The 26,409-nt window shown below is 41.2% G+C and overlaps 1 protein-coding gene across 1 annotated transcript in view; it reads right to left on the minus strand.

The window, feature by feature from the left end:
• Nucleotides 1-24,863, minus strand: part of TMEM245 (transmembrane protein 245) — a 97,424-nt gene extending 72,561 nt beyond the window's left edge. Inside the window, exons 1-3 of the mRNA XM_042963724.1 lie at nt 24,222-24,863; nt 14,218-14,335; nt 12,394-12,495 (exon numbers count right to left, since the gene is read on the minus strand). Of these exons, the coding sequence (XP_042819658.1) occupies nt 12,394-12,495; nt 14,218-14,335; nt 24,222-24,806 (805 nt within the window). The 5' untranslated portion in view covers nt 24,807-24,863. The remainder of the gene's footprint in view (nt 1-12,393; nt 12,496-14,217; nt 14,336-24,221) is intronic.
• Between the last annotated feature and the right edge of the window lie 1,546 nt (nt 24,864-26,409).

A 26,409-nucleotide genomic window follows, 5' to 3' on the forward strand; every position in this document is an offset into this window, starting at 1 on the left:
TCTGTCAAAACTTAGCAGAAGTTCTAAAAGCAATGCTACCTGATCTTAACTTTGCGGCAGGTAGCAGCAGCCATGGGACTTCTACTCAAATAGTCCTTTGGTGTCACTGAGCACTTCTCCTGTTTGCAATGCTTCTGCCTGTGACACATCTAAGTTTGTTTAACTGTCTGGTCTTCCCCGAAATTCTATATGTAAAAATGCTATATGCTAATCAACACCTCTTTCCATTTAGACTAGCTAGTGCAGATTCTGTGGTCTACAACTAAGAATACTAACACTCACCAAATCATACACCCACACTCACGGAGATGGGACCTTACTCTGGGTAGGTCAATACACAGTGTGACAGCACAGAATTCTGCCAAGCCAGTGAAAACAGCCATGGCCATTCAGAAAACTCCAAATGAGCTCCACCTACTTAGCAAATCCCAGGCTGGCCATCTCCCAGACACAAGTAGGCCAGGCCCTAAGATGGCTCTTTGGTGGACTGAACCATGAGGATCAAGAGCATTCGTCTTACTCAACCATACCCTATCCTTCCTCTGATAAATGTCTCTGTGATCTGACAAGAGGTTTATCTTCAGACGATCAAAGAGCAAGTCAAACTCCTGATCTAGAAAGAGAACAAGATATCTGGATTGGGACTTATTCCCCTGGCCTAAGGATCTAAATTGTTTCTTAGATACCAAGAAGGGAACAAAGAGGGAAAGACAGCATCTTTCATGTCTTACACATTCTCACTATTCACTGAATTGGATGCTGAGGATAAAGACACAGACCCTGCCCCTGTGGAGCCTGGTGGAAGAGACACATAGGGATTGAAGATCCACATGGAAAAAAAAAATTCTTACCACAGTTGGGGATAATTTGTTAATTCACCTTACAAAAAAAAAAAAAGCACACAAATGTGAATGTACACAAACTATAATGACTTCTGTAAAGGAAACACACTAGCTATTTTATGAACTCCTAGTGGAAGAAGTCTTAGTCTGGAGAATCAGGAACATCTTCTCTTTAAGAAATAAAAATAATGATATACAAAGGATGAGAAGGAATTGATCAAAGGAATGTAAATAATATTTGGGGAGAAGAAGTGAGTAGGAAGGCCACTGAGTGAAGACACTGGCATGTTAAAGACAGTGTAAGAAGGTCAGTGTGTCTGGAACACAGACAGCTAGTGGGAAAGTGGTATTGAGTAAACAAGGCTGGACGTGTTGAGCCAGATGATCCAAGTCATAGAAGACCATAGGAAGTACTTTAGTCTTTATTCTAAAAGGTGTAGGAAAGTACTGAGGAGTTTTAAACAGGAAATGATCATGTTTTTACTGAAATTTAATTGAGATACTTACAGCTTTACATGCAGTTATAAGAAATAATAGAGAGAGACCCTGTGTACCCTTTATCCAGTTTCCCCCAATGGCAACATCTTGCAAAACCGTAGTACAATATCACAGTAAAGATATCGGCATGGATACAAGATACAGAACAGTGTCATCAATGCAAGGATCTCTCATGTTGCCCTTTCATAACCACACTCACCTTCCCAGTCCATAAATAAATGATCAGCTTTGAAATATAAAAAGAATCATTTTTGCTGTTTGGTCAAGAGCAAATTGGGAAGGACCAAGAGTGGGTACAGAGAGAGAAGTTACTGCAACACTGCAGGCAAGACATGATGACAGCATGCTCTGCAGCAGTTTAAAGGGGAGATGTTGCAAAAGTGGCTGCATTTAAGACATGGAGTGGTCAAAGTGGACCAGACTTGATGATGAACCCATAAAGGTAATGAAGGAGATGACGTGTCAAAGATAACAACCCCCAAGTTTCCAGATTATGGTTAGATAGATAACCATAGGGAAATACCATGTCAACAACCAGGGAGGGGAAATGGAGGAAAATTTTGGACATTTTAGGTATTTTTTTTAGAATTCTAGATAGAAGTTTCAAAAATAACTGATTACACCAGAGACAAGTCAGGATTTAACTTCTTGTGCAGCTAGGAGAGATTTCTCAGGCTCCACTCAAGAGCAAAGGAAGGGAATACATGATTAATAGCCTGGGACAGCAGAGTAGAGAAAGAAAAGAAAAATGCTTCCAGTAAAATTTTAAAAAGCGAAGTTTTCTTTCTTACATAAGATTAAAGACTACTCTGAAAAACAGTATGGAGGTTCCTCAAACAATTAAAAACAGAACAACCCTATGACCCAGCAATTGCACTACGAGGTATTTATCCAAGGGATACAGGTATGCTGTTTCAAAGAGGCACATGCACCCCAGTGTTTATAGCAGCACTATCAACAATAGCCAAAGTATGGAAAGAGCCCAAATGTCCATCGACGGATGAATGGATAAGGATGTGGTACATATATATAATGGAGTATTACTCGGCAATCAAAAAGAATGAAATCTTGCCATTTGCAACTACGTGGATGGAACTAGAGGGTATTATGCTAAGTGAAACTAGTCAAAGAAAGACAAATATCATATGACTTCACTCATGTGAGAACTTTAAGACACAGATGAACATAAGGGAAGGGAAGCAAAAGTAATATAAAAACAAGGAGGGGGACAAAACATAAGAGACTAAACATAGAGAACAGAGGGTTACTGGAGGGATTGTGGGAGGGGGGGATGGGCTAAATGGGTAAGGGGTTTACTGTTGGAAAAAAAAAAATTAAGGACTAGTCAAGGGTCCTAAATTACTAAACCTACCTCTTCACAAATTATTTAATGAAGTAGTGACTCATCTTTGAGAGAGCCTGAAAAATAAGTCCTCTGTTTTAAGTAGCTCCAAAGTAACAATTTTATAGATCCTCAAATATGGATTCTCAGTTTGGCTGTAGTTTGACTTACATTTCTAAACCCCCACTAAGTCCTCATTCACTAAACAGGTGACTAGGCTACATGCTAAGAGACTGAGACCCAAGCCCCAACCTCAGTCTAATATTTAGTCTACCAGTTATGATTCAGTATAAAAGCTAATGTAAAGACAAGTGTAGCATATTTGGGGAGCACAGAGGATGGCAACCTAATCCATGCTTGGGAGGTCAGGGAAGGGTCTCCAAAGATGCTACTTAACAGGAATGGTAAAAGATGCCACCCTTTAAATCCATTTAAATATGTTAGCCACTGGGTGGTTCAGATGGTTAAGTGTCTGACTCTTAATTTCAGCTCAGGTCATAATCTTACAGTTCATGGGTTCAAGCCCCGCATCAGGCTCTGCACTGACAGTGAGGAGCCTGCTTGAGATTCTCTCTCTCTCCCTCCCTCTCTGCCCTGCTCGTGCTCTCTCTCTCTCTCTCTCAAAAATAAACAGACATTAAAAAAAAATATGTTAGCCATATTAAAACAAAACAAAACAGAACCAGTCTATCTTGGAGGGGAAAAAGAGGTTTATGTCTTAGAGGGCAGCAGGAGAAAAATTTTTCAGAAAGACAAAAAAGCAAGTGTAAAAGCACAAAGGCAAGAAAAAAACACCAAGTGCTGTTCAAAGAACTCTTAAGAAGTCTGATAAGGCCAGGACATAAGGTACAATGAGAAGAGGGGAGAGATACCAGGATGCAGAGGGAGAACGGAGGGTCTCATGTTTACTCTGCACAGAGGCAGCACGATCAGTACAACTCAGTGTTTGGGAGCACAGGTGAGGAAACAAGACGGCTCACATTCAAATCCCAGATCTACTCCTTACTAGCTAGATGACCACTGGCGAGTTACTTAAAATCCAGGTGCCTCGGGGCGCCTGGGTGGCTCAGTCAGTTGAGCGTCTGACTTCAGCTCAGGTCATGATCTCACAGTCTGTGAGTTCGAGCCCCATACCGAGCTCTGGGCTGATGGCTCAGAGCCTGGAGCCTGCTTCCGATTCTGTGTCTCCCTCTCTCTCTGCCCCTTCCCTGCTCATGCTCTGTTTCCCTCTGTCTCAAAAATAAATAAAAACATTAAGAAAAAAAATTAAAAAAAAAAAAAAAATCCAGGTGCCTCAGTCCCCTCATGTATGAAATGGGGCTTCTCTAAATTCTGATTTCATATGAGAATTAAGTGAAACAGTACATATGAAATATTCGGAACAATACCTCGTATGCAAGACTCACTCAGTAAATGTTAGCTATCACCACCACCTATTTCAAAGCCTTTGGCTTTGGCAGAATAAACTATAAGCATAAGCCACTAACACTTGTGCAGTATTCATCTGTGCCTCTCACCCCCTTTCTACTTCATATTATGGCCATTTCCCTAAATGTCTTATGCTCCTAGCACACATCTTCAGATATTTATGCAGAATATAGGCACTGAAAGACTTGAGGAAAAGTTAAGGCCAATAAATTAAACCCTCACACCTTAAAGACCCTGTCTCCAACTTGCTGATATCACTAAAACAATGCAAGAAATATTCAGTGAACCATAGCTAAACCAATGAAAACTATGCAGCATTATCCTAGTTAATACACAAACTAATTTGGCAAATTTTTAGAGGGCCTGAAACTTGACAAAGGAATGAAGGGAGTAGCAAGCAGGAAAAATCCAAAAAGCGTATTTGAAAGTTATTGATGTAAGATTTGGCAACTGCTCTTACTTATCAAACAGGCACTTCAATGACTTCTGTCTTAGTGATATCCTCCTGAGCTTCAAAAACCCCAAGGGTTCTGGCAGAAATGATAAACCAAATGCAAGAACGCCAGGACAGAGAATCTAGGCAAAGTCATGGTATTGGAAAAAACCCCAGCTAAAAATAGGCATACAGACAAGGGAACATACTCTTGGGACCGAAGAACTGTAACCTAAAAAAGGAAAGAACATCCAAGGTTTCAAGTGTCCATCTACCCAGGGACAGGGCCAGCATCAAGGGAGGCCCAAATAACAGGGATCTACACAAGTCCAAACAAGCAGGCCGCCAACAGCCTAGCACTAGGGGACAGAAACTCACGGTCTGGCACAGTAGAAACAGATCACATGTTCTGACAGATTAACAGATCTGTTAATACGGCTAACTCAACAATAGGCAGAATAACGTTTTCAATAAACAGAGGATAATTCGTTTTGAAAATGCTCTAAATAAGGAGATAGTTCTCTCTCACAGTGACAGTGGCAGTTGCCAGAAATACATCCAGTGATGCCTACTGGAAAGAGGCTGTGCATACCAAGTAAAATCTCCCCAGCACGTAAAGCTCCCTTTGAAGAAGGCTTCTGTTTCCGTTGCTAATGTGGGAAATACACCTCCCTCTCAGTGGCTTCTAGCATCACTTCATTACGCTACTGGTCAGTAGCAAGGGCTTGGATATGGACCAGTCGAAGTTTCCCTAGACCTGTTTGACTGTGTCAGATAGGGCAGTAGCAGATGAGCAGTAAGAAGTCTACTTTGTTCCTTCTCTTTTTCCAATTTAGCCTCAACTGAACCAAACTTGTTCACTCACGTTGCATGTTATTGCAAAATGATGAAGGCAACCACCAAGACTTCCCTGCCAAGGCATTTCTGTTTTTTTTTTATAAACAATCACCAGTGTTGGGAGGAACAGATCCAGCTGTACTTGCTCATGCTTCTCAGACTGTGGGTCCAGCGTATTAAAGATACACCTGATGCTTGTTTGCCTAGCTTTGGAAAAAGCACTTCTTAGTGTAAACTTACTCAGAGTAAATGGCTGAGTCTATGTTTCTTCATCTGTAAAATAAGTAGAAGTACTAATCCCACTGATTACTAAGAAAATTAAGTAAGAGGGATGCCTGGGTGGCTCAGTCGGTTAAGCGTCCAACTCTTGATTTCTGCTCAGGTCACGATCTCGCGGTTCGTGGGTTCAAGCCCCACATCAGGCTCCATGCTGACAGCGCAGAGCCTGCTTGGGATTTTCTCTCTTCCTCTCTCTCTACCCCTCCCCTGTTTGCACACGCACGTGCGCTCTCTCTCAAAATAAGTAAAAAGAAAACTTAGAAAAAGAAAATTAAATAAGAGCATGTTTAAAGAGCTCGGCAGGGCCTCGCCCATGTTGCTATTATTAACAAGAAAGCAAGGCCAAGGGCACTCACACTGAAGCTGGATTCCAGGTTTCTACCAAGTGAGACATCTAGGATCCAGGAAGCAGAGTAGCTAGTCCCTGCACTTGTGGGAGGCAAACAAGGCCCATGCGTAAGACAGAGGAGCTCAGTCCGTTGAGCGTCGGACTTTGGCTCAGGTCATGATCTCAGTTTGTAAGTTTGAGTGCCACATATGCTCACTGCTGTCAGTACAGAGCCCACTTAAGATCCTCTGTCCCCCTCTCTCTCTACCCTCCCCACTCAGGCTCGCTCTCAAAAATAAATAAAATGTTACAAAAAAAAAAAAAAAAAAAGACTAAGAACCATAAAACTACAACTGAGTACAAGAGGGCTCAGCAGTCACTACACCTTTTCCGGATGACTGATGCTTGTTCAAAGAGCCTGGTGAAGGGAAAGAGCACCGGAGTCCTTGACCCTAAGCTTTCATTCTTAGCTCCACCGGTCACCTGTGTGACTGTGGCAAATCACCTAACCTCTAGAATTAAAGGTCTTCATCAGCAAAAGGGACATATCTACTTTACAAGGATCTTTTTTTGGAGGGGTGGCAGGGAGAGGAGGAGTGTTTGTGGATTAAAAAAGTACATTTTAAAACACAGTTGACACTTAATATTTTTTCCATACATTATCTTGATGTTCCAGAAAATACCAAGTAAGAGCTCCCAAGGCCTATGAGAAAATCACTGAGGAAGGCCCCTGGGCTCAGAAAGAACAGCTGAAACTCCACAATGATCCACAAGAAGACTCTACCAGATCTAGGAACTAAACAAACTTCATGCTTTGAAATCTGAGCAAATCCAAAGGATTAATTGTGTGAATCCAGTGAATCATAGGTCATAAAAGCTTCTACAACAGTGAGAGTCAAAGCTCAAAAGACACAGAGAAAGATGCCTACATAGGTGCCTAGGAACAAGTACAAGTTGTACAACAGGACGATGGAAGTGATCAGTGAGGAATAAATGCACGTACCGCCCTGGTGGAGCACTAAAGCATTCCTGTACCTAACTATAGTACAGTGACATCTACAGGAGGGAACTGGCTGTAATAAAAGGGAAAGGCTGTCTTAATTTGGATTAGATGTTTTGAGTTCTGATGCCTAAAAGAAACAAGGTTCTAGGGGCAAGAGGAAAAACAAATACACAAATTAAGAGAAAAAAAATGTTTAAAAGATTTATTTTATGATGGAAGATTACCTAGACTAGCAGTCTATAAAAAGGATTCTAGATCAAGAATAATCTATTCTGGGGGTGTCTGGGTGGCTCAGTGGTTAAGTATCCGACTTTTGGTTTCGGCTCAGGTCATGATCTCACAGCTTCCAGAGTTCGAGCCCCATGTCGGGCTCTGTACTGATAGCATGGAGGCTGCGTGGGATTCTCTTTCTCTCTGCCCCTCCCCTGCTTGCATGCATCTCTCTCAAAATAAATAAACTTTAAAAAATTAAAAAAGAAAGGAATATTCTGAAATAGGCTAGAATGAAAGTAAACAAAACAAGAAAACCCAACATTTCTAAATCTGCTCTCAACATATGTTCTGTGTCCCTGTGATTTCCTTCCTTGTAATAGTCTAGAATACAAATACCAGAAATCTGCCGGGCATGCCAGCACATCCCCATGCTGGGTTTATGGCTGATAATAATAATCAAACATGGCCTTCTTTTTCCCACAGCTCAAAACTTGGTCTTAGAACGCTGTCTGCATGGCTCCCTGAGCTGCCTTCACCAGCTGATGAGAATTTACACCTAAGAGAAAACCTATTTGAAACCACCGCTTTAACCTAGATTATTCATAACTTACAACGAAGTACTTACTTGGCCCTGTACAAAAGCAGTCAAAAGGAGAAAACTGTCCTTAAGAAGTGAAAAATAGAACTACCATAAGATCCAGCAATTCCACTTGAGTGTATTTATCCAAAGAAAACAGAAACACTATAAAATGTTTAGTTTAATCTAAAGAAAACATCTAATCCAAATTAAGACACAGAAAAGATCTATATGACCCCATGTTCATTACAGCATTACTTAAAATCCTCAAGATATGGAAACAACCTAAGTGTCCATCAGTGCATGAATGGATAAAGAAAATGTGGTATACGTACAGAATGGAATATTACTCAGCCAAAGAAAGAAAGAAAGAAAGAAAGAAAGAAAGAAAGAAAGAAAGAAATCTTAGATGGACTTCAAGGGCATTATGCTAAGCTAAATAAGTCAGACAAAGAAAGACAAATACCATATGATCTCACTTATATGAGGAAATGTTACTTACACACACACACACACACACACACACACACAGAAGCTTGGTGGCCAGAGTTGGGAGAAGGATATAGGAAAAATGGGTGAAGGGAGTCATGCTTTGTTATAAGTCACAGAGATGTAATACACAGCATGGTGTCTAGAGCTAATAATGCTGTATTGCATATTTCAGAGTTGCTAAGAATAGATCTTAAAAGTTCTCATCACAAGAAAAAAAAACTTTTTTGTAACTACACAAGGTGATGGATGTTAACTAGATTAATATAATCACTTCACAATGTACTATTCAAACATTGAATCATTACAGTGTACAATGTTATATGTCAAATACACCTCAAGTAAAAAGGTAAATAAGGAGAGAAAGACAAGAAAAGAGAAGAACTGATTTCCAGAAAAACAAAAAAAGGAAACCATCCTGGGGTAAGCGGTGAGGGGTGAGGGATAAGCCAAGCTCTTATAAACCATTGCTATTAGCAGAAAGGGGAGGGAGGAAGGGAGATAAAGTTACCCAGAGGAACAAGTGGTGAACACCAAGCTTCATACAGTAGTTGTCAAAACAGAAGTTTACTTCTACTGGTCTGATATATAACCCCAGAGACTAATAGATTGTGACCAGGAAGATTGGGCGAATAAAGAAAACTGGAAAAAAAACAAAAAAAATCTCTCCTATTTTCCACTCTCAGAGAGAGATGGTTTCCAGACAAAAAAACAAAAAACAAAAAAACAAAGAGCAATTTAATTAAACACACACACACACACACACACACGGGGCCTGGGTGGCTCAGTTGGCTGAGCAGTCGACTATTGATTTTGGCCTACGTCATGATCCCAGGGTTGTGGAATCAAGCCCCACGTCAGGCTCTGCACACGGAGCATGGAGTCTGCTTGGGATCCTCTCTCTTTCTCTCTCCCTCTCTCTCTCTCTCTCCCGCCTTCCCTCCCTCCCTCTCTCCTGCTTGCACTATCTAAAAATTAAAATTAAAAAAATCTTAAAAAAAGGAAAAAAACCACACACATACACACACACACACACACAAACTATAACGTAGCTATACAAATACACAAGGATGCCACAAATAGCCTTGTGATTAGCATAAAATGAAGATGCTAAAAATGTTTTAGAAATGTATTTGACATAGAAAGGTGCTCATGACATAAGATTTAAAATGTAGATTACAAAATAGAATGTTCAGTATAATCCAATTTTCTTGTGTTTTAAATTCTGAAGGCATAAAAGTCTTAAGGCATTAGTAAACATTTAGATGCATAATGGGATTTTGAGTAATTTTTATTTTCTTCTTTTTGTTTCTCTGTAGTATTCTCTAATTTAACTATACAAAATGATATCTAAGAAATTAATTTTTTTCTTTTAACAATCTGCTGCAATTAATTAGTAATTTGCTTTTTCTTGATGTATAACCATCAGAAAGAAGTAACATCGGTTGCTGTAGAAACCGTGTGCTGCTCAGATTTACCTCTCCAGCCATAGCTGTTTCCATGCGGATGGATAAGGAGAAGTCCAGTCTGATCGATGATGTGCAGACCATTAATATCCGGCCGCCCTATGCTCCATCTTACAGCTCATTAGAAACCTCTATCTTTAGAGGCACCTGGGTGGCTCAGTCGGTTGGGCGTCTGACTTCGGCTCAGGTCATGATCTCACAGTCTGTGAGTTCGAGCCGCACATCAGGCTCTGAGCTACAGAGCCTGGAGCCTGCTTCAGATTCTGTCTCCCTCTCTCTCTGTCCCTCCCCCGCTCGCATTCTGTCTCTCTCTCAAAAATAAAATAAAAACATGGGAATGCAAGGTGGTGCAGCCACTCTGGAAAACAGGATGGAGGTTCCTCAAAAAACTAAAACTAGAACTACCCTACGACCCAGCAACTGCACTACTAGGCATTTATCCACGGGATACAAGTGTGCTGTTTCAAAGGGACACATGCACCCCCATGTTTATAGCAGCACTATCAACAATAGCCAAAGCAAGGAAAGAGCCCAAGTGTCCATCGATGGATGAATGGATAAAGAAGATGTGGTGTATATATATATATATATATATATATATATACACACACACACACACATACATACATATACACAATGGAGTATTACTCAGCAGTCAAAAAGAATGAAATGTTGCCATTTGCAACTACATGGATGGAACTGGAGGCTATTATGCTAAGTGAAATTAGTCAATCAGAGAAAGACAAAAATCATATGACTTCCCTCATATGAGGACTTTAAGAGACAAAACAGATGAACATAAGGGAAGGGAAACAAAAATAATATAAAAACAGGGAGGGGGACAAAACAGAAGAGACTCATAAATATGGAGAACAAATAGAGGGTTACTGGAGGGGGTGTAGGAGAGGGGATGGGCTAAATGGGTAAGGGGCACTAAGGAATCTACTCCTGAAATCATTGTTGCACTATATGCTAACTAATTTGGATGTGAATTTTAAAAAATTAAAAATAAAATTTAAAAAAATTATAAAATAAATAAAATAAAATAAAATAAAGTAAAAACATTAAAAAAAAAAAAAAGAAAGAAACCTGTATCTTTAACAAACTGTTTTTGGATATAAATCACTTGCAACCATAGTATCTCAAAAATAGTCTTTAAAAGAAAATGGTGTATTCAACATTGTACTGGAAGTTCCAGCCAGAGCAACGAAGCAAAAAAGGAAAAAAAAAAAAAAAAAAAAAAAAAAAAAACAGCACCTAAATTAGAAATAAAAGTATCTTTATTCACAGATGATTCTCTTACATATGCACGATCCTAAAGTAACCACAAAAAATTATTAAAGCTTATGAATAAATTCAACAAAGTTACAGGACACAAGATCAACAGGACACAAGATCAAACTTTACTCATGATCTTGGATTTGGCAATGGTTTCTTTTAGACAGAACACCCACCAAAGCACAAGCAACAGAAAAACTGGAAAACTCACAAATATGTGGAAATTAAATGGTAAAATTCTCATTAACCACTGTGTCAAAGAAGAAATCAAAAAGGAAATCAAAGAGTTATCTTGACCCAAAGAAAACAGAAACACAACAAATGATATTTATGGGACGGAAAAAACAGTTCTAAGAGGACAGTTTAGAGTGATAAATGCCTACATTAAGAAAAAAGATCTCGGGGCGCCTGGGTGGCTCAGTCGGTTAAGCGTCCGACTTCGGCTCAGGTCATGATCTCGCAGTCCGTGAGTTCAAGCCCCACATCAGGCTCTGGGCTGACAGCCCAGAGCCTGGAGCCTGCTTCGGATTCTGTGTCTCCCTCTCTCTCTGGCCCTCTCCTGCTCACACTCTGTCTCACTCTCTCTCTTAAAAATAAATAAACATTAAAAAAATTTAAAAAAAAAGAAAAAAGATCTCAGGGCGTCTGGGTGGCACCGTCGGTTAAGCGTCTGACTCTTTATCTCCACTCAGGTCACGATCTCGGTGTTCATGAGTTCAAGCCCCACACTGGGCTCTGTGCTGATGGTGCACAGTCTGCTTGGGATTCTGTCTCTCCTTCTCTCCGACCCTCCCCCACTTGTGATCTCTCTTTCAAAATAAATAAACTTAAGAAAAAACTTTTCTAAACAAAAAAGATTTCAAATAAATGACCTAACTTTATAGTTAGCTGTGAGTACAGGGTTTCCTCCTGGGGTGATGAAAAGATCTTGAAACTAGACGGAAGTAACGGTTACATAACACTGTGAATGTACTAAATGCCACCTTAAAAAAGTTAATGGTTAATTTTATATTATATGAATTATACCTTTAAAAATGCAAAAAAAAACTTTTTTTTAAAAGGCAGGGGAAGGGAAGTGGGGCACTGTCTTAAAACCTAAAATATTTTAGGGGCGCCTGGGTGGCTCAGTCGGTTAAGTGTCTGACCCGATCTCAGCTCAGGTCTTGATCTTAGAATTCAAGCCACATGTGGGGCTCCACGCTATATGTGAAGCCTACTTTAAAAACAAAAACCTAAAATATTATAAACAAGTTTATTTTCTATTCAGAAAATACAGATTTTTAAACAGATGTTAAGCAGTTTCATCTTTGCATGTTTTTAAAATAAAGCTACTTTCTCAAACACTTAAGAGTAATATTAATAGAATGTTCCATTTCTTACCAGAAGACTCTTTTCCATTCTGTTTTTCATAGAGGGTGCCCACAGACATCAGGAAAACAATAACCAGGAATACTGGAATTCTCCATGAACCCGCCAGGGATGCTGAAAATTATCAAGAGTTAACATTTTTAGTTGAAAACCTAGCACACATCTTTAAAAGAGTTAGTAAACTGACATAACAATTTGCCATAGAGGACATTAACAAAATTGTTTCACAGGGAAATTTTTTTTTTTTTTAAAGGCCCTAAGAGAGATGAAGCCTCAATTCAGGGTTTGTCTCAGTTAAAACCAGCTCTGCTGAGGCCCCTCGTCTAAAATTGGGTATGTGCCAGGGGAGCTTGGGTGGCTCAGTTGGTTGAGCGTCCAACTTCGGCTCAGGTCATGATCTCATGGTTTGGGAGTTTGAGCCCCGCATTGGGCTCTGTGCTGACAGCTCACAGCCTGGACCCTGCTTCGGATTCTGTGTCTCCCTCTCTCTCTGCCTCTCCCCTGTTTGTACTCTCTCTCAAAAATAAACACTAAAAATATTTAAAAAAATAAATAAAATTGGGTATGTGCCAGCCTCCCCTTAACGGGCTCATATCACCTGAGGAATCAAGTCCATTCTAATGCACACCTAGGATTTAAGACCATCCTGAACTCAAACCTTCCATTTAACCTCAAAATTACCTGCATCAGTTATGGAACATAAAGTCATGGAGCCTGGTTTCATTTCCTGAAAATACCACTGGGTGTGAACTCCATCTCTCAAGAGAGGGTGAAATGGCCCAGAACAGCACTGCAAAAAGCTTCAATGTATCCTCAGTTTAAAAGGCAAAAATGCTAACAAGCGCCAAGGACCAGGTACCTACCCACAGGCATTTGCGTTTCCCTGAGTAAATCTAGAGCCTCCTGAACTGCTGCCTCCTCCTCTGCCTTCCCCAAATTCAAAATGAGTCACATCGGACATTAGGGGTCTTGCTAATATACTCCTCTAGGACTCCAAATCAGCAAAGCTAGAAAGCAATGCTTTGTTCCACATCAGTCTCTAAGCAAAGAAATACTTTCAATCAGCTCTGGTGTTTTATTTTTAACTGTAAGTAGCTCTAAAAACTACTTTAAGTAGGCTAACTACTGCTCTAGGTTACTGAATTTTGTTTTTAAATTAGAACCTAATGTTCCCTAAGTCTTAACTTGGAGATAAGAGTCCCTGAAAAAAATCACTCTATAACATCCTAGCAGCCATTCAGCTAACAGTAAAGAGTCCCAAATACCAGGAAACTCATTCTTTTGAGCAGCTGACACTAATCGTCTTTACGTTGAACAGATTTGTCTCCCTGAAGCTACTCCTTGCTCTAACATCTCTCCCCCATAGGTAGAGAGATCTGTTTAAACCATTCTTTCACAGGACAGTCTTTCAAATAGGCTTCCATATTTTATTTTCTCCTTCCCTCCTCTTCCTCCCCACTCGTGTAGCCCAGTCCCCTTCTCTTACCCGGCGTAAATACCTCTGGTTCCTGTAACTGTTTCTCACACACTTAACTGCTTATCTATATCCTCCTGAAGTATGACACTCATAAATGGCCATGACACTGTAAGTGTGCTTTACTTTTTAAGATATATTTATTTTCAAAGGACCTTTTGAAAATGAACATTCAATATAATCAAAAGATAGACATGTTACAACATCTTTATTAAAGACTAAAGAAAGAATAAAGCAGAACATGTTCTAAAGATTATTTTAAAGAATGTTAAATGCAACACACAACACTACAAAAAAATTCACTTCAATTCAATCAGCCTCTGCTGATCTTAAGCTAGACTTTCTTAGAGAAAGGGACCCACCTAAATGAAAAAGCAGTATAATCCAGACAGGAATTGAAACTGCTCTCAAGTAGCGTTCAGTGCTTGCATTCCACTTGAATGAGACAGCCAACACATAGCCAACTACCAGTGTCCAGATCTTAAATAAATGAAATACAGACACAGTTGTTAATATACACACATGAAAATAAACATACATTCGTACAAAATCTGCAAACATCTATACAGCATGAGAGCTGTGGATATAACACAGATAGGATGGAGGTGGTGGTGCTAAATGACATGTGTGTAGATCTTCTTCTGTTTAAACGAATCAAGTTTTGAAATATACAAGCATTTGAAATCCAGCATATATGGTTATATTATTTCAATAGTCTTGGGGCACCTGGCTGGCTCAGTTGGTGCAGCATGTGATTCTTGATCCCGGGTTGCAAGTCCCAGCCCCATATTGGGTGTAGAGATTACTTAAAAATAAAATCTTAAGGGCACTGGGTGGCTCTGTCAGTTAAGCATCCAACTTCAGCTCAGGTCATGATCTCATGGTGAGTTCAAGCTCCACACCTGGCACTCTGCTGTCAGAACGGAGCCTGCTTCGGATCCTCTGCCCCACCCCCACCCCCCACTCCCCACCCCCGCTTGCCCCTCCCCTGCTCGCGCTCTGGCTTTCTCAAAAATAAACATTCAAAAAAATAAAAAATAAAAATAAAATCTTAAAAGGCAAAAAATCTTAACCAAAAAGAAAAAAACCACAAAGTTTTAAGATACTTTAAAGTTCAAAACTATTTGATGCATAAAGATACTTAAGATAAAATATTCCATTTTTAAGCCATGGACTTAAATCAAGAGCTTAAGTCATGGAATTCTTCGAGTTTGCTCTATAGATGAATATTTAGAAAAGTACAGCAACAAAAAAGAAAGCTTTCCCAAAACAATAGGGTTAAAAGATTCCATCACAGTCTATGAAATACGTTGTTAACTGTGAGAAGAATTTTTTTTAAAGCTAGCAAGAAGGCAGCCAGCTGAAGTGTGACCCCTGAAGTAATCTAGGTAAGAGATGGTTAAACCTAATCCAGAGTTATGTGGACAGCTGAAGAAGTGTAGCTGAAAAAAAATATTACCAGAGGAAGAGACAGAGAGAGTTGAGAACAGAGGAACCACCAGGGTCCCCCTCTCAGTTTTCCCTACACCAAAACTAAATGACTCTAGCACTTGGAAACACCTGCACAGCCCACACAGAAACTCTATTAATATTTACAAAAGATGGAAAACAATGTGAGCATCATAAACCTATTAAAATAACCTGAACCCTGGGGCGGGGGGGGGGGGGGGAGGCTAATTAAAGCAAAAAAAAAAAAAAAAAAAAAAGAACTTTAAGTTCCAATTCAGAGAATGAAGAAAAAGGAACTGATGTGATTACTACAAAAGACAGGAAAAAAAAAAAAAAAAACATCTCCTACTTTATTTGGGTTGTATCAATCAATAAAAACAGTCTTCTGGGGGAGCCTGGGTGGCTCAGTTGGTTAAGCGTCCCACTTGATTTCAGCTCAGGTCATGATCTCATTGTTCCTGGGATCGAGCCCCACGTCAGGCTCTGTGCTGACCAGTGCGGAACCTGCTTGGGATTCTCTCTCCCTCTCTGCCCCTCCCGTCTACTGTATAAATAAATAAAACAAAAAAATAATAGTCTTCTGGTCTTAAAAATGTTTTTAGCTTCTGACCTTAGACTTCAGCTTTGGAGCCTTACTAAATAATAATAAATTCTGAAAAAGTCTCTATAATGTAAAGAAGCTCATCAGAGTAAAATTTAGGATAGTGAAAAGTGAATAACCCAAAAGTTCAACTGGGAAGTAACTACAGAGGATTCACTCAATAAAATGTTATTCAACCATTACAGTGTTAGTTTTTTTTAAACAAAAACTATAGAGTTAAAAACACTCTTAAGATATGCTTAAAGAAAAAGCAAAATATAAAAAACACATGTGACATGATTATAGCTACTGCATGGTGGGAGGAAAAGTAAATGTACTAAGAAGTTAGTAATTGTATTTGGGTGATAAGATTCTGGCTTTCCTTTTCCTTTTTCTGTATCTTCCAAAGTGCCTTTAATGAGCACAAATTCCTTTAAAATGAAAAGGATATTTCTTCAAGCAACTCTATTAGATGAAATATTCAAGAGATCTTAAGCCCCAGCTATATGAGCACATGGGAAGTGGAACTACAGCTGCATCAAAACAGTTCAAGCTTGCAGAACCACACAAATTTAACCTGGGAATTCAGAGAATTTGAAGCAGGGCTGTAGAGCTCAGAATGAAATCAGAGTATAATAATAGCACACTTGCATACCAAATCGTTAAAAAATGATCCTCAGCAAACGGTCAGTCTTCGGTGCGCACAGGGGTAGTCAGCCCCACGCCATGAAACATTGAGTCAGTAATTCAGGTAAGAGACTAGAAAGCATATTAATTGAATTCACAGATTACACAAAATTGGCAACAGTCAATAAAAACGGAGATGACTATAATGATTCAAAAAGATATCCCGAAGCTAGAACAATGGCTAATTCAAAAAAGATTAAATTTAATAGAAAGATACAAAAATCTGCTCTTAGGTTCAAACTCACCTGCAAAGTACTGAATGGGGAGAGGATGGCTAGGCTACTTTTCAGTTCAGTGTGAGTCAGGAGTATAAATTGTGTGAGTGCCTATTAATAATGCTCATATCAGGAAAAATGATTGTTGCAATGACTTCTGCACTATCAAAACCACAGCCATAACATTCAGACTGGGAAAGGAAATAGAAATCACCACATAGGAGATACAAACTATAGTTGGGGGGCGGGGGTAAAAAACTGCTCCATTTAGGAAAAAAAAAGAAGAAAATATGAGGATTTGATAGCTATCTTCAAACAGCTGGGAAAAAGTCATCTGGGAGAGGCATTCGCCTTAACCCCTGTGGTCCTGAGAGCAGAAACAATAGGTGGGAATCAGGAAACACCACACTGCAGCTCAACATGAGGATACATTTTTCTAACAAACTATAGCTGTCTAAAAATGGAATATTTTGTGTGAGCAAAAGCTGACCATAAGTCAGGGATAACAAAGCACAAGAACCTGCTTTCAGAGATTAAGCCTCTGATGGTTTTTAAACTGACTTCTAGTAAGTTTCTGTTTCTTACCTGTACTCATAAGGAATCAGTATCACCTACGGGGAGAGAAAAGAGACTGCATACTTCAGAGGGAGACTCATGGTCTAAAGAGAAGCACATGTTTTCACCTAGTAAACCTGAAACCCACTGATAGCCTTATTTCAGTTTAAAACACCCACTTATTAAATACACTCCCCAATTCTACTTCTAGGAACTTGGTTTACGGAAGTTCCTAGTTTGGTTTATAGAAGTTCCATATACTGTGCACACAGATCTGAAAATGTTCACTGCGGCTGCAAAAAATATTTTAAAAAATAACCTAAATGTCATTTTGTAAAGGACTCTTTAAATAATGGTACCTCCAGAAACTGGAACAATTTTTCAGACTTTCAGAGGTATGATGAATATCTACATTCAATGACAGTATAAATGCACACGTGTGTAAATCTGTATTGGTGAAAATACACTCAGCCCAAATATTTAAAAATAGTATCTCTGGATAGTTGGATTTCAGGGGGCAATTTGCTTCTTTCTGCTTTCCTTCAAGTGTTGAATTTTCTAAAAGTATTTTCATCTTTATAAACAGCACATGTTTTTTGAGGTTTTTTTTTAAAGATTTTTTTTTAAGTTTATTTATCTATTTTGAGAGAGAGAGAGTATAAGCAGGGGAGAGCCAGAGAGGAGGAGAGAGAGAGAATCCCAAACAGGCTCTACACTGACAGCACAGGACCCAATGCAGAGCTCAATCCCACAAACCATTCGTTGAGATCATGACCTGAGCTGAAATCAAGAGTCAGATGCTTAACTGACTGAGACACCCAGGCACTCTGCAAACGTTTTGAATTTAAAAAACCTCTTTTGGGGAGCCTGGGTGGCTCAATGGGTTAAGCATCCGACTTTGGCTCAGGTCATGATCTCGCGGTTTGTGGGTTCGAGCCCCACATCAGGCTATGTGCTGTCCATCCAGAGCCTGGAGCCTGCTTTGGATTCTGTTTCCCTCTCTCTCTGCCCCTCCCCCACTCACACTCTGTCTCTCAAAAAATGAATAAACATTAAAAAAAAATTAAAAAAAAAAAAAAAAAACCTCTTTTGACCTATGGATATTTTTCCCCCAGTATTCTGAAGCGTCTCCTCAGAAAAGATTCACAGGATATTATTAGCTCAAAAAGTATGACCATTTATAAACACTTTATAGATTTCTTATTAAACCGTTATGATTACATAAATTACCAATGTTTGAAAAATGCTTATCAGATTATCCTAACACATATTCAGAGCTACAATATTTTCTAAAAGACATCTGGAAAAAAAAATTTTTTTATACTATAGTACTATTAAAAAGAAAGCTGTTCTAGAAGTGCTAACAAGGAAAGATAATGTATAATACAAAGATAAATGAAAGAGCAAGGTGCAAAATTGTATATATATGTTACCCCATTTTTGTTTTGAAAAACAAATGCCCCATACTTTATATGTTCATATAAGCACACAAAGAAATTTTGGTTATTCATCAGTTAACAATAGTAACATGTTACCCTGTGGGAATGGTGGCAAAGAAACTATTCACTTTACCATACAGACTTCTATGTTGCTTAAGTTGTTTTTTATATAACATGTTTTACTTGAACCAATTTTTGAAACTGCTAAATATTCTTTAAAATAAATTCACCAAAAATAAGGATTTTGTACTTTCAAATTACAAATATAATTTCTAGTATGGATTTCTAAAAGTCTGCCTTTAAGAGTTTTATATTTGTCTCTCCGCTTAGCATCTGAACAATCCTGTTCAAGTATGAATTTGCTTCCAGCTATGGAGGAAATCAATGAACCACAGTTTATATATAAGAGGGCATACTTTCTCAAATGTGTGTTCTTTAAAACAATGTATCCTTTTCAAAATACACATTTAATACTCACTTTAAAGCACCAATGTGTGCTCAATACCACATAAAATGTCTCATAAAAACTGGCAACATTTATTTAGCACTACAAACAATCACATTTTCCTTTCATCAGGCTTATTAACCACATAGGCTTTTCTGATAAAATACTAAGTGCATAAAACATAAGTAGACTTTGCCTTTTAGACGGTTTTATTTATTGCCATGTGGGCACTAACCAGAAAAACAACTGGGCTTGCTTCTGTTGCATGTTTTTGCAAAAACAGTTTCCCAAGTCTTTCACAGCGAGAACAACTTCCCAGCAGCAGCCCCTGATGCATAATCCCAACTGCACAAATGTACAAATCTCAATCAGTGATTGCTTCAGCTATTTCCTTCTCCTTTAAAACAGCTTTATCCCAATTTGAAAACTATTCTCTTTTGTGGTGTGGCAACTTAGAGTCAAGTATCTTTTATAATCAGCGTCTTTGAGAAAGAACCTAAGCACTGGCAACTTTCCTCCTTACTGATGCCAGGCAAGCAAAAGCACACCTAGACAAAGGTTCAGAAGTGGAAGGGAGTGGGCCCGGCTGGCTGGCTAAGAGCCTCTTGGGCAGCACCGCCAAACACTTGGGAACCGTGCAAGGAAGCCGAGAAATCATGGAAGCCAACCCTACGCTTCACACAGCTGGAGTGGAGTAGCCCATAGAAGAGCCCTGGCCGGTCAAAGGTCACAGAACAAGCTATTGACAGAGCTCAGTTGAGAATTTACAGTCTCGGGGCACCTGGCTGGCTCAGTCAAAAGGGCATGGGACTCTTGATCTCAGGGTCATGAGTCTGAGCCCCACACTGGGGAGATTACTTATGAAAAAAAAAAATTAAATAAGTAGAATTTATGGTCTTCTCACCTTCTGCCACTATTCTTTCTACCTCATACTTCTTTATAAAGTAAAATGGAAACAATGGGATCAGAAACCGTGGAAGAAATCAAATCTATTACTATCACACAAAAACTATAGAGGGTCTCCAAATCTTCTAACATGTATGGACTAAGTAAGAGGGACAGGAAGATCAAAACACTCCCAGCAAAGAAGAAGGGGTAGGGGAGGAGAGGGAATTTGCTTTTCAGTTTTATCTTGATAACTCTACATCATGGGAAGATGCCAAGGGCTCCAAGGACTGTGTCACAGGTGAGCTTGGTGCAATAGGTGATTTTTTTTTTTTTTAAGTGCTTAGAAATCACTTCTGAAGTCCCTACAAAATTCTAATATATTTCAAACTGTTTAAAAGAATTATTCACACCATAAATGCTTCGTCTTTCACTTGCAAGCAGAATAGGGTGTTAAGAGACTGAAGAAACCCAAAAATGAGGTGAAGAGGAACAGAACTAGAAGGATAAATTGGCAACAAAGGAGAACACAGGTATGGAAGCCACTAGAGAGGAAAACTGTACAGGACTTGGAAATCGCTGAACAGATACAAAGATAAAAGAAGAAAGTGATGACCAAGGTTTCTAGAAGACTAGAGTCCAAGGGTCTTTGGGGGAACATGTGTGGTTAGTCCAGTCCTGATATTCTTCTATATTTTTCCCCAAATAACTAAAATCAGTTTCTATTCTAAAAAGTTAAACTAAAACATTTAAACACAACAAAGTAGGGGCGCCTGGGTGGCTCAGTCGGTTGTGTCCGACTTCAGCTCAGGTCATGATCTCGCGGTGAGTTTGAGCCCCATGTCGGGCTCTGTGCTGACAGCTCAGAGCCTGGAGCCTGCTTCAGATTCTGTGTCTCCCTCTCTCTCTGCCCCTCCCCCGCTCATGCTCTGTCAAAAATAAATAAAACATTATAAAAATTTTTTAAATAAAATAAAAATAAACACAACAAAGTAGGGGGAAACTTTTAAAAATTCTTATCAAAGGTTACTAAGAGTTTTGCTGACAAAAGAATTTTGCTGATTGGGCTGCTGAACCATTTACTGTCGGAATGAACAGATCAATCTCTAAACCAGTCTTTACACCAATGAAATCCCTCATTCTTCACAGGATAATTGTAAGTAGAAAACAACACCCATGAAAGCACCTGATACAGTGCCTGGCATGTGATAGATGCTCAAAAGTTGGATCTTAAAGGTATGAAATGTTGGCTCCCCAAAACGTAGATTTGCTTAAATGTAACTTTTCTCCCTCCCTTTCCTATCTATGTCTCTCTTCAGCAGCAGGTTCAAATTTACAAGTTGTCTAGAAAATATGGACTCTTTCTCTATACCAAGACAGCTCTGTGTGGGCTCACAGAACCACACCGACTGTGAACTCTGAGACAGGAAAGTTACAGAGTGGGCTCCTTGCCCAGTCACACGACGTTCCTTCGCTTCAGGTCAGGCCTTAATCTGCCCTTTTGGCGGAGAGCTGAGGACTCCCTGTCTCTGCTTCCCAAGTACACCTCTCCCCCATCTACCCGCCCACCCCTAAGAGTTGCTGCAAGAAACCACAACTTCAAGCCTTGTTTCTCTCAAATTCAGATCAACCTAGGGGACCCACTGGTTCAATTTAAGCCCCTCTACCACTCCTATGCACTTCTAGTTAAGTCATACTCTCTTTTACAATAGTTTTGTTTTCCTCCACTCTTTTCCTGTGCCCCCATCACTGTAGCCAAACAGCTCTTGCAAGCCTTTTAAAAATCACTAATCGGGGGCGCCTGGGTGGCTCAGTGGGTTAAACATCAACTCTTGATGTCGGCTCAGGTCTTGCTCTCATGGCTCATGAGACAGAGCTCCAGGGCCGGGCTCTGTGCTGACAACAAGGAGCCTCTTAGGATTCTCTCTCCTTTTCTATCTGCCCCTCCCCCTGAGCGCTCTCTCTCTCCCTCTCTCTCAAAATAAATAAACAACAAAAATCATTAATTGGCTAGATCTTCCTCCCGCCTTCTAGCCAAATTAATATTGGCCCTTACCCCTCTTCCATTCATTCACAACTCATACAAGGGTATTCGAGTAAAGTACAAAAATGAGGGTTTCTCCACTGTAAAAAAGATACTCAGAACTACATACATTCAGCTACAGGCACTTCTTCACTGGTACTCAATTCCGCATCTCATTTTTCACTGAGAGTAACTGGCAGAAATGCCCCACTTTCCACTAATCTTGTCAATTTATCCATATATTCAACTTCTTAGTATAGTATGACATTACGTTATTTATACGTTAGATCTTTCACTTTCCAATTTCCTATAGTTTCGTGGATATGCTATTTGGTCTTGCCCACAGTAATTTACACTAAATTGCAGTATCAACAGTCAAAATGTCAGCAGAAACTGTACATGCGTCTGCCTTTGACAAGACTGAATTTCTTGAGGGTAGGAATCAGGTCACAGTATTTATATTTCTTAACAGCATATAATATTCGGTCTTATATGAGGCAGTCAACTGAACTGTGAAACAAGAAAGAGCACGGAAGGTATAAATAACAGGGTAAAGGAGATGAAGCATACTCTGGATTTCTTCACAAGTTATGTGACTTTGGGACGATCACATTCTCTGTGCCTCAGAAGCCTCTCCTGAGAAGTGGCAGGCATCTGGCAGTAAAAAAACTCCAGGATCACTCCCACCTGACAATCCAGCAAGCCCCAGGAGTTCAAAGGTCATTCCACATCTCTCTTTTCTACAACTGAAATAGCCCAGGCCACTTGGAGGCCAAAGCTGGTCTGATCACTTAGCAGTTGCACACACAGACAGCATCCCAAATATGGATGAGGTGCTCCCCAGTATCTTGCTGGCCCATAATGGGTTGGTAATGACGTGTTTGTCTGCCATCTCCATGAGAACATGTTCACGTATGATTCCATGACCTTGAAGGCAAAGCCTGCATCTTACTCGTTTTAAACCCCTACAAACCCTAGCATCCATCAACACGTTCAATCCCCTTTTAATGGAAACTGAGAGGTGGTAATGACAGAACAAGAGAATACAGGAGTTCTGGAATCAATTATCACTCCACCAGTAACCTCAAAACTTTGTTTCACACATAAGGGGTATCATTTTGCAACTTGATGTCAAGGTGCACTGAACACTGACAAAAGCAAAGAAAATTATTTTTAAATGGTAGTTTATTGACGAATTAGCATTCTCATGCATTAAATATTCACCTGTTTTTAATAGCCCTCAGTTAAATAGTTGAGGATTAACTGGTCTAGAATCTAGTCTGAGTTAGGAAATGTGCCACTAGATTATCTTTGAAATCCTTTCCAATTCTAAAGCTCCCAAATTTTCTATGAATAAGCGCAGGGCGATCCAAGAAACAAATCTACCTCTTCTTTACTCAGTCTGCTTAAGTAATCCAGGCGGGAGGCAAGGTACTCTGGTACAGCAGTCCCTCCACAAGTGGTTCCCAAGAAGTCGAGTGTGGCGTGGGAGCAGGCCCAGGTGCCTCACACCAAGTATACTCGAAAGCTCCTGAACTCAGAAGCAGCAACGGCCTTTGAAGCAAACTTCGTCTTATGACTTGAGAAACTTGAGTCAATCCGTCCCTTCTTTGTCCCTAACTAGCCCTAGCCTGGTAAGTAGTCACTTCTCCCATCTGCAGGATGACAAGCTGGACTAGGATCTCTAAGGTCCCTTCCAGCTGATATCCAGAAAAGTCTCCCGTGAGAACTAAAGATGGTCGGACCCCACCCCCACCGCCCCGCACTCTGCCCAGGGGTAAATTCAAGTCCACCCGCCCACGCTCAAGTCAACCTGAAAAGCGGAACTGCGATTCCCAAACTAGGGACACAACCACCTTAGAGTATCAAAATGGGGGCGGGGACAGGACAGCTGTTTCAAACCACACCCGCCCTCTCTATGGAAGGAAGTGGGCCAAGTTCCTTAGGTGCACGGGAAGGAGGGCGGAGACTTCTGACGGTCCCTGCATAGTGAGGAGGAGCTGCAGGATGGCACCCTCGGGAGCCGGGTGTGTGTTGAGGGGTGGTGCCCTGTGCCCACGGACCGTGTCCGAGTGGCCGCTCACTCACCCACAGGCTGCTGAAGTAGTCCAGCCCGCGGCAGATGAGCGCGCCGGCGTGCGCCAGCAGCACCTGCACGCCCAGGTAGCTGCCGAGGCAGTAGAGGCCGTAGAGGAGCGGGCCGCCGGCGCCCAGCAGCAGCAGCAGGCGGCGGCGGCGCAGCGCCTGCTCGCCCAGGGCCTCAACGCCGTAGTCGGCGAAGCAGAGCGGCAGCAGCAGCGCGGCCAGCACGATGGGCGTGTGCGCGCGGTGCAGGCGCTGCAGCCAGTGGCGGCCCAGGCGCGTCAGCGAGCTCTTGAAGGGGTGCAGGAAGGTGCCGCACAGCACGGCCCACAGCAGTGGCCGCAGGAAGGCCTCCAGGATGAAGTAGACGAGCACGGCGGCGCCGCAGCACAGGCACACGAACAGCACGGCCCCCGTGTTGTAGAAGGCCTGCTTGATGGGCTTGTCGAAGCGCAGCGCCAGCGCCGGCGTCCTAGGGGTCTCCCCGCAGCTGGCCCCGCTTCCCGGCCCGACCGCGCGCGCGACCCGCGGCGCCCGACCCGGGGAGCCCCGTGGGCTGGGAGCCTCGGCAGGGCGGCCGTCGTCGGCCATGGTGCCTCTGCTGCCGCCGCCAAGAGGCGGTACTGGAAAGCCGAGCGAGAGTCGCGGGAAAGAGGTAAAGGCGCTCTGCGCGCAGCATTATGGACGTTGTAGTTCCTAGCTGGCCACTGAGCGCCTACAGGCCCCATGGGGAACTACAATTCCCAGAGGGTGTGGAGAGTGTTCTTTCTCCCCCAATTTCCTCCGCCCATTGGTCCCTGCAGATGCAGGTAACAGGTTTCTGAGCTCATCATCTGCAGAGAGAGAAAAAAAAAAGTTCCTCACCCATTGGTTAAAGTTAACTTTTCAAGGGGCGGAATTCCAAGAGGCACTACGTTCACAGTTTGAAAATCCAGGCTGTACATTAGAATCCCAGGGTGGAGGAGCACTTGTGCAAGACGATCCCCACATTCAATTTTATTGGTTTATTTAAGAAGCAAAGTGCTTGCTCTGGTGTAGGACTTTAAATAGCAGGGGCACCTGGCTGGCTCAGTTCATTAAGCATCTGACTCCATTTCGGCTCAGGTCATGATCTCAATGGGGTGATGGAGGCTGCATCAGGTTCTGGGTCAGGTTTTGCGCTGACGGCTCAGGTCCTACCTGGGATTCTCTCTCTCTGTTCCTCCCGTTCTCGCTCTCTCTCTCTCTCTCTCTCTCTCTCTCTCTCTCTCTCTCCTTCAAAATAAATAAACATTTTTTTTTTTTCCTAGCGACTACCGGGATGCACCTGGGTGGCTCAGTCAGTTAAGCGTCCAACTTCAGCTCAGGTCATGATCTCACAGTTTGTGGATTCGAGCGCTGCGTGGGGCTCTGTGCTGACAGCTCAGAGCCTTGAGCCTGCTTTGGATTCTGTGTCTCCCTCTTTCTCTGCCCCTGCCCTGCTCATGCTCTGTCTCTGTCTCAAAAATAAATAAAACATTAAAATTTTTTTTAATAAATAGCGATTACTGTATGTCAGACCCTGTTCTAAGTGCCTCATTCACTGAATCCTTAGAACAATCCTACAGAGAACATGGTGTTATTATCCCCACTTTACAAAAAGGAAAACTGAGGCACAGAGAAGTTAAGTACCTAGCCAAGGTCACACAGCTACTAAGTAGTAAAGGCATAATTCAAACTCAGAATCTGGCTCCTAAGTCAAGTGTTTTACCTACTATGCTAACTGGTGTGACAAGTGATCTTTGGCATGTTTTTTAAAGCTCCTCAGTGGACTGTAATGTACAGCTACTGTTGCCATTGGGGTAGGTATCAGTGAGCGAGCTATCTGAATTCGTAAAAGAGCCCTAGACCAGAGTCCCAAACTGCCACTATTTCTTTTTGAGACCTAGGGTCAGGTCGCTTGAGGCCCCAACCCCAATTTCCCCTCTGTCACATGGAAATGATAATAACAGAAGCTCTTGTCTCAGAAAAGAAAAAGAGGAAGCTCCAGGGGAGTGCAAAGTGCTTCTGTTATTATGTTGGAAAGGTCCTGGGATCCAAGCCTACTAACACCTCAAACAACACCTAAAAACAACATTTTTGTTAAAAGGAGATGAAAGAGGGGAGGGCAGAAGGAAGGAAAAAGAAAAAAGAAAAAAAGAGCAAGCAGGCAGGCTTTACTGAGTACCCAATCTGT

The sequence above is a fragment of the Panthera tigris genome, chromosome D4, assembly GCF_018350195.1.
Source record: "Panthera tigris isolate Pti1 chromosome D4, P.tigris_Pti1_mat1.1, whole genome shotgun sequence".
NCBI lineage: Eukaryota > Metazoa > Chordata > Mammalia > Carnivora > Felidae > Panthera > Panthera tigris.